The sequence below is a fragment of the Vipera ursinii genome (assembly GCF_947247035.1).
Source record: "Vipera ursinii genome assembly, chromosome: 5".
NCBI lineage: Eukaryota > Metazoa > Chordata > Lepidosauria > Squamata > Viperidae > Vipera > Vipera ursinii.
Window position 1 is genome coordinate 92,507,364 of NC_139518.1, and position 12,735 is coordinate 92,520,098.

A 12,735-nucleotide genomic window follows, 5' to 3' on the forward strand; every position below is an offset into this window, starting at 1 on the left:
TTTTAAAAGCAGACTTCACCTGTACCTTCAACTTGGGGAACATTCCAAAGGTAAAGGTTCCCCCGCACATGCGTGCTAGTCGTTTCCGACTCTAGGGGCCGGTGCTCATCTCCGTTTCAAAGCTGAAGAGCCAGCGCTTGTCCGAGGACGTCTCCGTGGTCATGTGGCCGGCATGACTAGACGCCAAAGGCGCACGGAACACTGTTACCTTCCCACCGGAGTGGTCCCTATTTTTCTTCTTGCATTTTTACGTGCTTTCGAACTGCTAGGTTAGCAGAAGCTGGGACGAGTAACAGGCGCTCACTCTGTTACGTGGCACTCGGGATTCGACCCGCCAAACTGCTGACCTTCTGATTGACAAGCTCAGCGTCCCTAGGAACATTCCTTAGTATCAACCAAATTGAAAAAGTTGCTGGGCTTTGCTGCTTCGTAGGCATGTTTGAACCCCTCTGCGGCTTCCCTGGGGACCCCCTTTCTGTGTCCACGCACCACGTTTGCTCAGGTATGACAGGAAGCGAGGAGATGGACCTGGAACCTGTTGTTGCCAGACACACCTACCTTGATTCATCACAAAGAGGCGCAATTGCAGAGAGCAAAACTAGTGGATTCTGGGTTTTTCTGTGGAGGATGAGCTGGGCTCCTAGAGAGCCCTGGATTCTCTTTGAAGATCCTGCAGGAGACAGTGTTGCATCAGCTGTTCATCTCTGGGGATTTTTTTTAACTGCCCTCTAATCTCTTACTCTTATTTTAATTGGCTTATTTCTCACTCTGCAAATTAGCCATGTTTGGGTTTCAGCCAACCTAGAGGTAGAAATGTTTTCTTTTCTTTTTTTTTTTTGTTAGGGTATTAGATTTGAGGTTTTGTTTTCAATTGGATTGATATTGTTGCAACTGCCCCCAGGCTTTGTTTATTAAATGCATAAAATTGTTGTTATTAGTTGCGAAGTCGTGTCCGACCCATCGCGACCCCATGGACAACGTTCCTCCAGGCCTTCCTGTCCTCTACCATCTTCTGGAGTCCATTTAAGCTCATGCCTACTGCTTTAGTGACTCCATCCAGCCACCTCATTCTCTGTCGTCCCCTTCTTCTATTGCCCTCAATCTTTCCCAGCATTCGGCTCTTCTCCAGTGAGTCCTTCCTTCTCATTAGGTGGCCAAAGGATTTGAGTTTCAACTTCAGGATCTGGCCTTCTAAAGAGCAGTCAGGGTTGATCTCCTCTAGGACTGACCGGTTTGATCGCCTTGCAGTCCAAGGGACTCGCAGGAGTCTTCTCCAGCACCAGAGTTCAAAGGCCTCAATTCTTTGGCGCTCAGCCTTTCTTATGGTCCAACTTTCACTGCCATACATTGTAACTGGGAAGACCATAGCCTTGACTATACGCACTTTTGTTGACAGGGTGATGTCTCTGCTTTTTAGTGTGCTGTCTAGATTTGCCATGGCTTTCCTCCCCAGGAGCAAGCGTCTTTTAATTTCTTGGCTACAGTCCCCATCTGCAGTGATCTTGGAGCCCAGGAAAGTAAAATTAGTTACTGTGTTTTTCAAAAACTCTTTTGTTCTTCCTGAATCATTCAAAAAGTACTTCTGGTACTTGGAGATCTGATAATTTTTTTTTATCGTTTGAGCAGTTACGGTAGCCAAGATTTCTTTTGAGATTTAAGGTGCAGATCTTGTGGCTGAAAGTGAGAATCTGTGTTTTGGGGTTCTCCTGGTTTTGCTGAAGAGCTTCAGAAAAGTCAGAAGCGTGCATGCTCTTTGTAACATTTGGACTGCGTTTTAGAAAAATGTTAGCCAGCTATCAAATCTGAGAGACTGTTTATTTCTTAAGGCACAATATTTCCAAAGGTTTATATGTTAGAGGAGAGAAATATTATAGCTCAATTTGCCCTTGTCTGCTCATCTAGCAACTCTCTGGGGACTGTCCACCTGGGTCTTTCCCTGTCATTTCTTTCTTTTGAGGTCCATGGGAAACGAATGGAAAAGGTTGCTTGAGTCTATAAAACTCTTTGCCATGGCTTTCAGACCTACCATTAGAGAGAACTTTATTAGATAAATATAAATAAATTATTGAGTAAGGCAATGGATTTTTCTCTTTCCACCCCCACCCCCCCAAAATAGGTGTCAAAACTTTACGTTGCTCTGTGTATAAGTGTGGCACCTGGTGTATATTGCCCTCAGAAGACCACTTTGTTCTTTTAGCTTTCAGTAGCAGCATCGTTAAGGGATGCGGTGGCTCAGTGGGTTAGGATGCTGAGCTTATCAATCAGAAGGTCAGCAGTTTGGCGGGTCGAATCCTGAGTGCCGCGTAACAGAGCGAGCGCCTGTTACTCATCCCAGCTTCTGCCAACCTAGCAGTTCGAAAGCACGTAAAAATGCAAGTAGAAAAATAGGGACCACTACGGTGGGAAGGTAACAGCGTTCCGTGCGCCTTTGGCGTCTAGTCATGCCGGCCACGTGACTACGGAGACGTCCTCGGACAAGCGCTGGCTCTTCGGCTTTGAAACGGAGATGAGCACCAGCCCCTAGAGTCGGAAACGACTAGCACGCATGTGCAGGGGAACCTTTACCTTTTAGCAGCATCATTGGTTCCATAATGTTCTGCAAAGTTATTTTGAGCCCCTGTTGGCAGACACCTTGGAAGGGAAGACGCTTGTTAGAAGAGGTGAAAGGTGAGGAAGGAGATTATTCTAGAATAAAACATTCATGAAGCTGGAGCCACGAGGTATTCTGGGCATAAGGCGGTCTTCCCTTGTGACCCTCCACTGTTTGCGTTGTGACATCTATTTGATGTTTCCATCCTCCAGATTTCTTGCAAGCCCTGGTGGATTTGCACCTGGCACCAACTCCTCCAGTGTTTTAAATGACATGGTTGGAAGGCTCCTAAGAAAGGTTATTGCTTGATCTGGCATCCAGCTGCTGCTTATGACTTTGAAAGTTGTTTTGCTTAGGTTTTATAGAATTACCGGTTACTCTGCATCCTTCTCGGAGAATTTGAGGAATTGATTTCAATTTTGGAAAATGGGACGACTGGATTTCCAGCCCTACCCAATAAGGCAGACTGGAAGGGTCCTTCGATATTTGCTATCCTCACTCAGAAATGTTCAGCCTTTGTCTGAACTTGTCTATGATTCAGACGGCTGCACGCATGGAGGAAGCCAACTCTGAAAAGCGGGAAGGGCCCGTTTGATCTCTGCCAGTTCTCAGTTAAAAGTATTTATCAAGGAAGTCTGGATAATAATAAGACCAGTCTTGTAATGTCTCTTTTTGGAAAGAACCAGGGCAGAACGATTGCTTTTAAAGTGACATCAACTTTTTAAAAAGGAACAAAAAGATTAGTAATAAAATATTCTTTTGAGAAAACAAAGTCCCTAAAATAATGGATCAGAACGCTTGCTTGGCACCGCTGGCAGGCCCCACCCTGCAGCACCTTGCAAGAGCAGCCCAAACGTTTCAGAAAACGGGTGGAGGCAGGAATCTCCATGTGTTTCAGCTGAAGTTACTCTTTTGGTCATATGTCCTCCTGGTGATCTAGCGTGTGCCTATTCAGATGGGCAGTGTAAAGGCTTAGAAGCCAATCCTCACCTGTGGTTTGCATATTAAGTTCATCCCCACGGTTCATGACAAATCACGTTTATCTTAGCAGTGGGTTCTAGGATTCGGGCACATTCAGGATGCTTTCTCTGCAACCAGCAAAGAAAGGCTTGATGATTTTAGGTGTGAAAAATACACCAGAGACTTTCGGGAAGGAGCCCGCTGTGAGTTCCCCTCTGGATTTAGGAGCATGACAAAAATGAACCCTGGGGGAAAGCCTGTTAAGACGGGTTGCGCTAGAACAGTGATGGCGAACCTTTCAGAGACTGAGTGGCCAAACTGCAACCCAAAACCTACTTATGTATCGTCGGGTGCCGGGTGGGCGTGGCCCATTGGGTGGGCGTGGCCCATTGGGTGGGCGTGGCCCATTGGATGGGTGTGGCTGCAGTGGTGACAGTAGACTCGGTGAGACTAAAAGGTTCAATCATTCAATCGCAACTTCGCGAGATCTTTTTTTCCCCGCGAGAAGCTGAAATTGATTGATTGAACCTTTTTTTTTTTGCACATGGCGGCAGAGGTTTTTTAAGTGAAAAGGTTTTATAAAACCCAGATGAAGGCCTAGGAGTGGGGCGACGGTGTACGTGCCCACAGAGAGGGCTCTGCGTGCCACCTGTGGCACGCGTGCCATTGGTTCGCCACCACAGTGCTAGAAGATCAGGAGATAGGGATGCCCAATAGTGTTCTTTGTTATGCAGGAGAAGAAATATATGGAAATCAGAGAAAAAAGTTAACAGCCAGAATAGAGCTAGAAGGGACCTTGCAGGTCTTCTAGTCCAATCCTCTGCTCAAGCAGGAGACTCTATACCAGACATGTCAAACTCGCGAGAACACGTGACATCGTGTAACGTATCGGGATAGTCTTGTCATTGCTGGCTATGGGGTGAGTGCGGCTTCTGCGTGACGCATCCGGCCCGTGGGCCGGCAGTTTGACACCCCTGCCCTATACCATTTCAGACAGGTGGCTGCCCAATCTTTTCTTAAAAACCTCCTTGAGCCTCATCCTTGCATGAAATGTCTAGAAATCCAGTTTGCTCTAGATCGCTATATTTTGTCCCTATTTGTAGAAAACTTCCCTGTTCCAGAGGGGGAGAGAAAATACAGTAGACATTTCTTACAGTACTGAAGTTGCCCCCTCAGAAGAAACAGAAGCGTTTTCTGCGTGGAAGCGCTTCAGACATTATGTGTCCTTCATGTTTATTGTTAATACTGCACTTCACTTCCAATCTGGGTTTGATCAAGGCCAGATTTCATGTATTTAGGTCAAATGTTGGTTCGCTGCTGCAAAACGCTGACCCTTTGGGCTTTGACGTCTCTCCTGATCTTAGCTGCAGCATGAGAAGGCAGAGCTGGAGCAGCACCTGGAGCAGGAGCAAGAGTTCCAAGTCAACAAGTTGATGAAGAAAATTAAAAAACTGGAAAATGACACCATTTCGAAGCAGCTCACTCTGGAACAGGTAAGTCACAGAGGCCGGAGAACATTGGCAGCGACCGGGGGGGGGGCGGGGCGGTTTGGTGGCCAGCACAACTTGCAGCCCAGCTTTTGGGGAAAACAAAACTTTCCTCTTGGGGGGATTGATTCCCCATCTATGAGGAGACGGGCTGGGAAGGCTGAAGGAAAGGTGCTGGATCTGGAGGGAAGTTCAGCGAAGGTGTCAAACTTCCGACCGACGAACTCTTCAAAGAATTCTGAGGCATTGTTTACCTTGAAAGTCTTTATTAGAGCAACATAACATCGGCAATACTTGGTTAAAGCCGAAATCTGGATTCCCCTCCCCTGAGCACGATAATATTAAAGCACAGTTCCCTCCTTTAGTTAGCCGTCATAAATCACATTCCCCAATTAGTTTGAAAGGCGAGTTTTCCCTCCTTAGCTTAACCCGCCAGTTCTTGTCGCCTCTTTATTACATACAACCTTGAAAATGCTCTGCTGCTATGTTCTTACATCTTAACTAATCCCCCATGCATATTCTTCCTTCCCCCTCCCATCCTCATCTAACTTTAACTCTAAAAGTGATACACAAGTAGAAATATAAAATAGCTGCTTCAAGAACATCCGATGTTAGCAGGGTTGACAGAAGGATTGTGCTTGGGGGAAAAGTGCAGAGGAAAGGCAGGCCCTGACGACCCATTAAGAGACAAGGAGGGGACGGGAGCTGGGCTCCTTCAGAGCAATTTGTCAGTGTAGGGCATGAGCTGATAGCTTTCCCTTCTCTCGAGTAGTAAAATATGAGGAGAGATTTGACACCTGTGCCTCCTTAAATATGCTAATTGGTGGCATGAACTTGAAATTTAAAAAGTGTTTTCCCTCCTCCTCTACGGTGACGATTCTGCCACTTTATTTTGCCTTTTATATTTCTTCCTTTGTTAAATTTATTTGCCGCCTACCTAGCCATGAGGCTACTCTGGGCGGCTCACAAAACAGTAAAAAAGGAAGAAGCGAAAAGCGCGTGATCAGCCCGCAGAAGTAAAGTAATAAAGCAATAAAATAAACAACGAAGAAGAACACAAGGGGCAATACAACTATATGATTGTCATAAAAGAAAGGTGGGCGGGTAGAGAGCAGAGGGCAAGGAGGAGCAGGGAGTCTGCCATCAATCCAGCAGCAATCTCCGGCTGCCAAATATAACTTTATATTCAAGATCAAATCTTGCATTGTTGATTGGAATGATTTTGTGGGATGCTGTAATGCAGGGCTTTTCAACCAGTGGTAGGGTACCACCTGGGCTACATTGACACCTGGCAGGTGGTACTCGACCATCCTAGAAAAGTGGTAGCAGGGGAGGGGAATGAGCTGAAACGGTGGCAGCACCGCACAAGCCTGAGTGAGAGACAGATGGAGCTGCAGGGCTCAACGGACGCACCAGGATCAGCGCCAGGCTTCAGCTGGAACTCGGCGCTGATCCTGGTGCTTCCACTGAGCCCAGAAGAAGCGCCGATCAGCTGGAATGTTGCAGCATCTCCAGGGTCTTGTGATTTACATTCAGATGCTTGGCAACTGATTCATATGTATGATGGTCACAGTGTCCCAGGGTCATGTGAAGTGACCAAAACCTGCTGCAACCACCCAGCAAATGGAATAAAAACCAAACACCCCACCCACCCCACCCCCGCTGCCAATCCTCAACAGAAATGTCCCCAACAATGAAAACCTTGGATAGGAGGAACAGCGCCGCCGAGCGGACAGGCAGGTGTCTTCTCGGCTGTCGCTTGGGGGGCACTTTTTTCAGTCCCATTGCAACTTCGAACAGTCACCAAGCGAGGACTACCTGTACTTCATCACTTTTTTCCTTTTTTTGGGGGGGGGCATCAAGTTTTTGACACCTTGCTAGGCGACTGGTGGTGCTCGGATGTTGCCATATCCTAAAAGTGGTACAGTGGGTGAAAAGGTTGAAAAGCCCTGCTGTCATGGTATGTGAGGAAGGCTGGGGAAGTGCTGCCTAGGGAACAGTTAGATAAAAGAGTGCCTAGCCTGCAGCTGCATAACCGGAGGAGTAAAAGAGACACACCCAAGCTTATTTTTATTTTTTATTTTATTTTAATCCCATTTATATCCCGCCCTTCTCCGAAGACTCAGGGCGGCTTACAATTTAAGCACAAACCAATGTGCAGATCAGCCTATCAGGAAGATAGCAGGAGACGTGTATTTTCAGACCAACAAGATTTTGTCAGTGCAGCTTTACAGTAATGTAGCATTAGCTCCTCTGGTCATGTTCCCTTTCTGGTCCATCTAGTAAGGGTGACATCTGTTTTCTGAATTTTATGCATTTTATGAGGAAAAAAACGTAGCAAAATGATGATAAAATACTGTAAGCCTCTTGCATTTGAACAAGTGGCAAGGGCCCCCTTGAGGTCCTTTTCCTTCTGTTGCAAAAGCTGAAAATAAGCAAGGCAGCCAAAGAACTTCCTGATTAAAAAATGGATTTTGCAGTTAAGCCCTGAAGGAACTTTTGCAATAGAAGAAAAAGGATCTCAAAGGCGGGGAGGGCGCTTGTCCCTTAGTCACATGCAAGAGACTTACACTATTTGATCATCATTTTGCTACGGTTTTCCCTCATTCCTCTTGCTTTTATATTCTAAGACCCTTTTATAGACTCATTATTAAAATTGCTGGTGGATTCTTAACATTTGATTCCTGGATTTGATTCCACGGTCGGTTGCTAAAATAATGGTGTTCTGTTGAAAGGTTTTTTTGACTGGATTCTTCTCTTCATCATCAACAACAACAAAAGAATCTGTCTGTTATAGAGCCCTGATCTGCTCTCTTCTCTGTCTTTGTGATAAAAGGGAGTTGTGTGCACAGAGAACACTCCTGGACAGCCCTTGGCTCTTGGTTAAACCAGAAATGTTCCCTCTGGTTATGCTGGCTGGCCTCTGTGGAAAGGGTAATTGTGTCCCTGAATTCAGCATCAGGCATTATGTTTGGCAAAGGGCTAATGATGTTGTTGTTAGTTGCGAAGTTGTGTACGACCCATCGCGACCCCATGGACAACGTTCCTCCAGGCCTTCCTGTCCTTTACCATCTTCTGGAGTCCCTTTTAAGTTCAGGCCTACTGCTTCAGTGACTCCATCCAGCCACCTCGTTCTCTGTCGTCCCCTTCTTCTATTGCCCTCAACCTTTCCCAGCATTAGGCTTTTCTCCAGTGAGTCCTTCCTTCTCATTAGGTGGCCAAAGTATTTGAGTTTCAGCTACAGGATCTGGCCTTCCAAAGAGCAGTCAGGGTGGATCTCCTCTAGGACTGACCGGTTTGATCGCCTTGCAGTCCAAGGGACTCGTAGGAGTCTTCTCCAGCACCACAGTTCAAAGACCTCAATTCTTTGGCACTCAGCCTTTCTTATGCTCCAACTTTCACAGCCATACATTGCAACTGGGAAGACCATGGCCTTGACTATAAGCAGTTTTGTTGACAGGGTGATGTCTCTGCTTTTTAGTGTGCTGTCTAGATTTGCCATGGCTTTCCTCCCGAGGAGCAAGCGTCTTTTAATTTCTTGGATACAGTCCCCATCTGCAGTGATCTTGGAGCCCAGGAAAATAAAATCTGTCACTACCTCCATTTCTTCTCCATCTATTTGCCAGGAATTGAGAGGGCCGGATGCCATGATCTTGGCTTTCTTAATGTTAAGTTTCAAGCCCACTTTTGCACTCTCCTTCTTCACCCGCAACAAGAGGCTCTTTAGTTCCTCTTCACTTTCTGCCATTAGAGTTAATACTAAAGGGCTAATACTAAACTGCAAATACCTTTAGGGAATTTCCTTTGATTGCCACATCTTTACCAGGAATTCTCTTGCCTGTGGCTCTGCTTCTCTACCTGATCTAACCCTCGTCTCTTTTCAGAATGGTGGTTTCGTTTTTTGAGTTGCGCTGCAGCTGCCGGGGCCGTTCTGGACAGTTGTTACATTTCTCCTTGAAATTGAAAACGGCCTGTTACTGCTTTGTAACAGCTATTCAGTTGGTTCAACTCCCCTAATAAAAGTGCAACTCGGGGAGGTTAGCCCTGCTCCCAGGTGGTCTGTTCTGTTCCAGCCTACTAACGGCCCTGCAGAAAAGGCAGGGACAACCCCTTTACAAAAAGGCAAGAGGCTGAAACTAAGCCTGCCAAATTTATTGACACAAAACAGAGCAAACAGAGCAAAACCAAAACACGAACCATGAAACAGGAGCTATTCAAGCGGTTGCCTTCAGCAAACCAGCCCTCCCACACATTCTCCTTTTAAACAGTTAAAGGCATGGCTTCTCTCTGCCTCCTTCCGAGGTGCCCCATTGCCTTCCTCTGTTTACTCCTGATTGACTGCCTCCTGCGTCGGGCGTCCTTGAACAGGGCCAGCTGTGGGTCATCTTCATCCACGCTGTCAGGCTCACACAGCTGGGTCTGCGTAGTGACCAGATGGGAGGGGCCTGGCTGAGGGCTCTGCGAAGCCTCAGGACTGTCCTCTGCAGGGTCTCCAACACCCCCCCTCCTCCTCCTCTGAATCATCCGACCCAACTGCCGAACCCACAGGCTGACCCTGAATTACAACATGGTCATTCCATTTCATCAGACAGAAGTACTCCTTCCCCCCCTCCTCTGTTTAGTGGCAGGCAACTGTTGGCTGGCAGGGCAGAACAAACCCACCTGCATCTAGATTGCAATTTTGAACCAAGAGTCAAGGGTTGGTAATTGGAGGGCACCCTTCCCCCAGACTGGTAACGGGCCCGGTTGCGTCTTTACACCAGTCGTTCTGGGCCAGTTTCATGCCAAGAGACCAGGCTGCTCTCCCAATATGTGCCATAGCTGCTCCCCTTCCCCAACAGGTCTTCTTGCCATTTTGGCTGGTGACCGGTGCCCCCTCCTTTCCAACGAGGCTCACGAGCGGTGGGGGTCATTAGGAGAGGAAGACCTGCAGAACAGCTCGGACAGCCTGTCGGTGGCATAGGAATTGCTCCGAGCTGGAATGGGACCTTCTGCCATCCCAGCAGGACGTGGGGACTGGTCCCGCCTCTCAGCTCACCTTCCTTCTTAGGATTCTCCCAGAGATTTTAAAAACATCTACAATCGGTGCCCTTATGTGAAAAGCTTGGACAAAGAGTGGGACCCCGCTGCCAGAAGTCTGTAAGAGGGCTGGGTGATGGGAATCGGCTAGGACAGGGGTAGGCAACCTCGGCTCTTTTATGACTCATGGACTTCAACTCCCAGAATTCCTGAGTCAGCTGACTCAGGAATTCTGGGAGTTGAAGTCCATGAGTCATAAAAGAGCCGAGGTTGCCTACCCCTGGGCTAGGAGGTCATCTCTGGCCAACAGATGGAATGGCAACCATCGGAGGGCAGTGGCCACTCATCAACCCCAAAAGATTAAACTCTTCCTCCCCGCCCAAGATAATCCCAAAGTCACTAATCTGGATGTCTGAGCTGGCATTCTTGGATCTTTTGCTTCAATAGCCTCTCCAGGAACCCACGAACTGCAACTGAGTTTGGGGACCCGGTAAAATTTTATGTTTTGATTAGTAAACCAAGTGAGGCTTAATGGTCGTGAAAAAGGGCATTTGGCACAAAAGGACGCACAAAGTATTGCTCTCTTCCCCCAACTTGCAAAATTGCCACTCTCCAGAATTGAGAACGGCCGGATTCGGTAACATCAAGCGCTGTGTTGTCGTTACAGGACCCCCTCCCCAAATTCTGTGTTCAGGACTCCCCCCTTGACCCTGGAACTGCCTGGGTGACTTTAAGCAGGTTGCTTTCTCTTAGCATGCCTTCCCTCCTGGGAGACTGAAAATTGGGCTGTCCTTACCTTGAACTCCTGAAAGCAGGAACAATCGGTGAACAACAGAGATTGCCTGGTTGGGTGGCAGCATCAGGTTGACCTTGGCTGAGCCGGAGAACTAATCAGGATTGGAGCTGATTAAAACTGGATGGGAGATCAGCAGATCTCAGGCTACAGGCCAGACTGGGAATCCCAAAGGGCCCCACCCCATCTAGGAGACGAGAAACCAGGCCAGCTCCATACTCCTGTCTAGTGACCTCCGGGCACGGCCTTGGTATCTCCAGCAGTTGAACTTGGCAGGAAGGTAACTTCCTTTTTACCTGGACAAATGAATTAGAAAGAATCCAGGAGGTGCGTTTATTTTCCTCAGAATAAACACAAAAGAAAAGCATAATTAATTAAACAGTTTTCCTGTTTCCAAGGTTCTAGATCAGGGTTAGGCAACCTTGGCTCTTTTTATGACTCTTGGACTTCAACTCGATCGGACTACTGCAACGCTCTCTACATGGGGCTGCCCTTGAGGACCACTCGGAGGCTCCAGCTGGTGCAGAATGCAGCCGCGCGGGTTGTGATGGGGGTTTTCCAATACTCCCATGTAACACCTCTACTCCGTGAGCTGCATTTGCTTCCGGTTGCCCTCCGGGTGAGATTCAAGGTGTTGGTGATGACCTATAAAGCCCTAAATGGCTTGGGTCTGGGATATCTGAGGGAACACCTGCTGCCGGCATCAAGCTCCCTTCGTCCAGTGCACTCCCACAGGGAGGGTCTTCTCAGGGTACCGCCGGTAAAAGACTGCCGGCGGACACTACCCAGGGGGAGGGCCTTCTCTGTGGGTGCACCTGCCCTTTGGAACCAGCTGCCTGTAGAGCTTAGGACTGCCCCTGACCTTCGCTCATTCTGCCGGGACCTGAAGACCTGGCTCTTCGAGCTTTCTGGCCTGCACTGAGAGTATTAACTGGGGTTTTAATTGTATTTTAATTGTAATTGGGATTTTTAGTTCAAGGTTAGTGTAATCATTTTAATTGTTTTTAATTTTTGTAACTTGTATTGTTTTTAAAAAACCTTGTGAACTGCCCTGAGTCGTACGGGAGAAGGGCAGTATATAAGTCTAATAAAATAAATAAAAATAAAATAAATGAAACTCCCAGAATTCCTGAGCCAGCCATGGTGAGGAGAAATGGAGAGGTTTCCATACTGAGCCATGCTGGCTCAGGAATTCTGGGAGTTGAAGTCCACAAGTCATAAAAGAGTCGAGGTTGCCTAACCCTGGTCTAGATGAACGGAATTTATTTTCACTGTGTAAGCAAAACGTTCTTTTTGTGAGAAAAGATCTCTTGACTGTGTTTGGGTGTCCTGAATTGGTGCTGAGTGAAACTGCGGTCCAGCTCAAATTTAGGAAAAGGGGGATGCCCTCTCTTAACCAGCCACACTTTGCCCTCCTAGCTAAGACGTGAGAAGATTGATCTAGAAAACACACTTGAACAAGAACAGGAAGCTCTCGTGAACCGTCTCTGGAAGAGGATGGACAAACTTGAAGCCGAAAAAAGGTGGGTTTTCTTCTTTGCTCCTCTCAACCATTCACCCCATTTTGGGGGGGGGGGAAGAGGCATATTTTTACAATTTACAGCTTTCCCCCGAAATGTAGCTATTTCAAGGGGCAATAAAACAACCGGAAGAAGAAGAAGAGAACAGTAAAAACTGTGTTATGTTGCAAGAGTCGTATAACAGGGCATTTAAGATGGAGTCACTAGAAAGGCTCCTTTCGGCTCCATTACTAGGCTTTGCATTATGCATCTCAAAATAAATATTAGCCATTGCTATTTATAAATCTTTGTGCTGAATCCCGATTTTTGGCCAGAAATAACATTTCACAGCATTCAGAAAATTTCACAGAAGCAGCAGCACTTGAA

General features: G+C 47.2%; 1 protein-coding gene across 1 annotated transcript in view; it reads left to right on the plus strand.

The window, feature by feature from the left end:
- The window catches only part of CCDC6 (coiled-coil domain containing 6), a 37,196-nt gene that overhangs the window by 14,419 nt on the left and 10,042 nt on the right, over positions 1 to 12,735 (plus strand). Inside the window, exons 3-4 of the mRNA XM_083364242.1 lie at positions 4,915 to 5,043; positions 12,269 to 12,372. Of these exons, the coding sequence (XP_083220368.1) occupies positions 4,915 to 5,043; positions 12,269 to 12,372 (233 nt within the window). The remainder of the gene's footprint in view (positions 1 to 4,914; positions 5,044 to 12,268; positions 12,373 to 12,735) is intronic.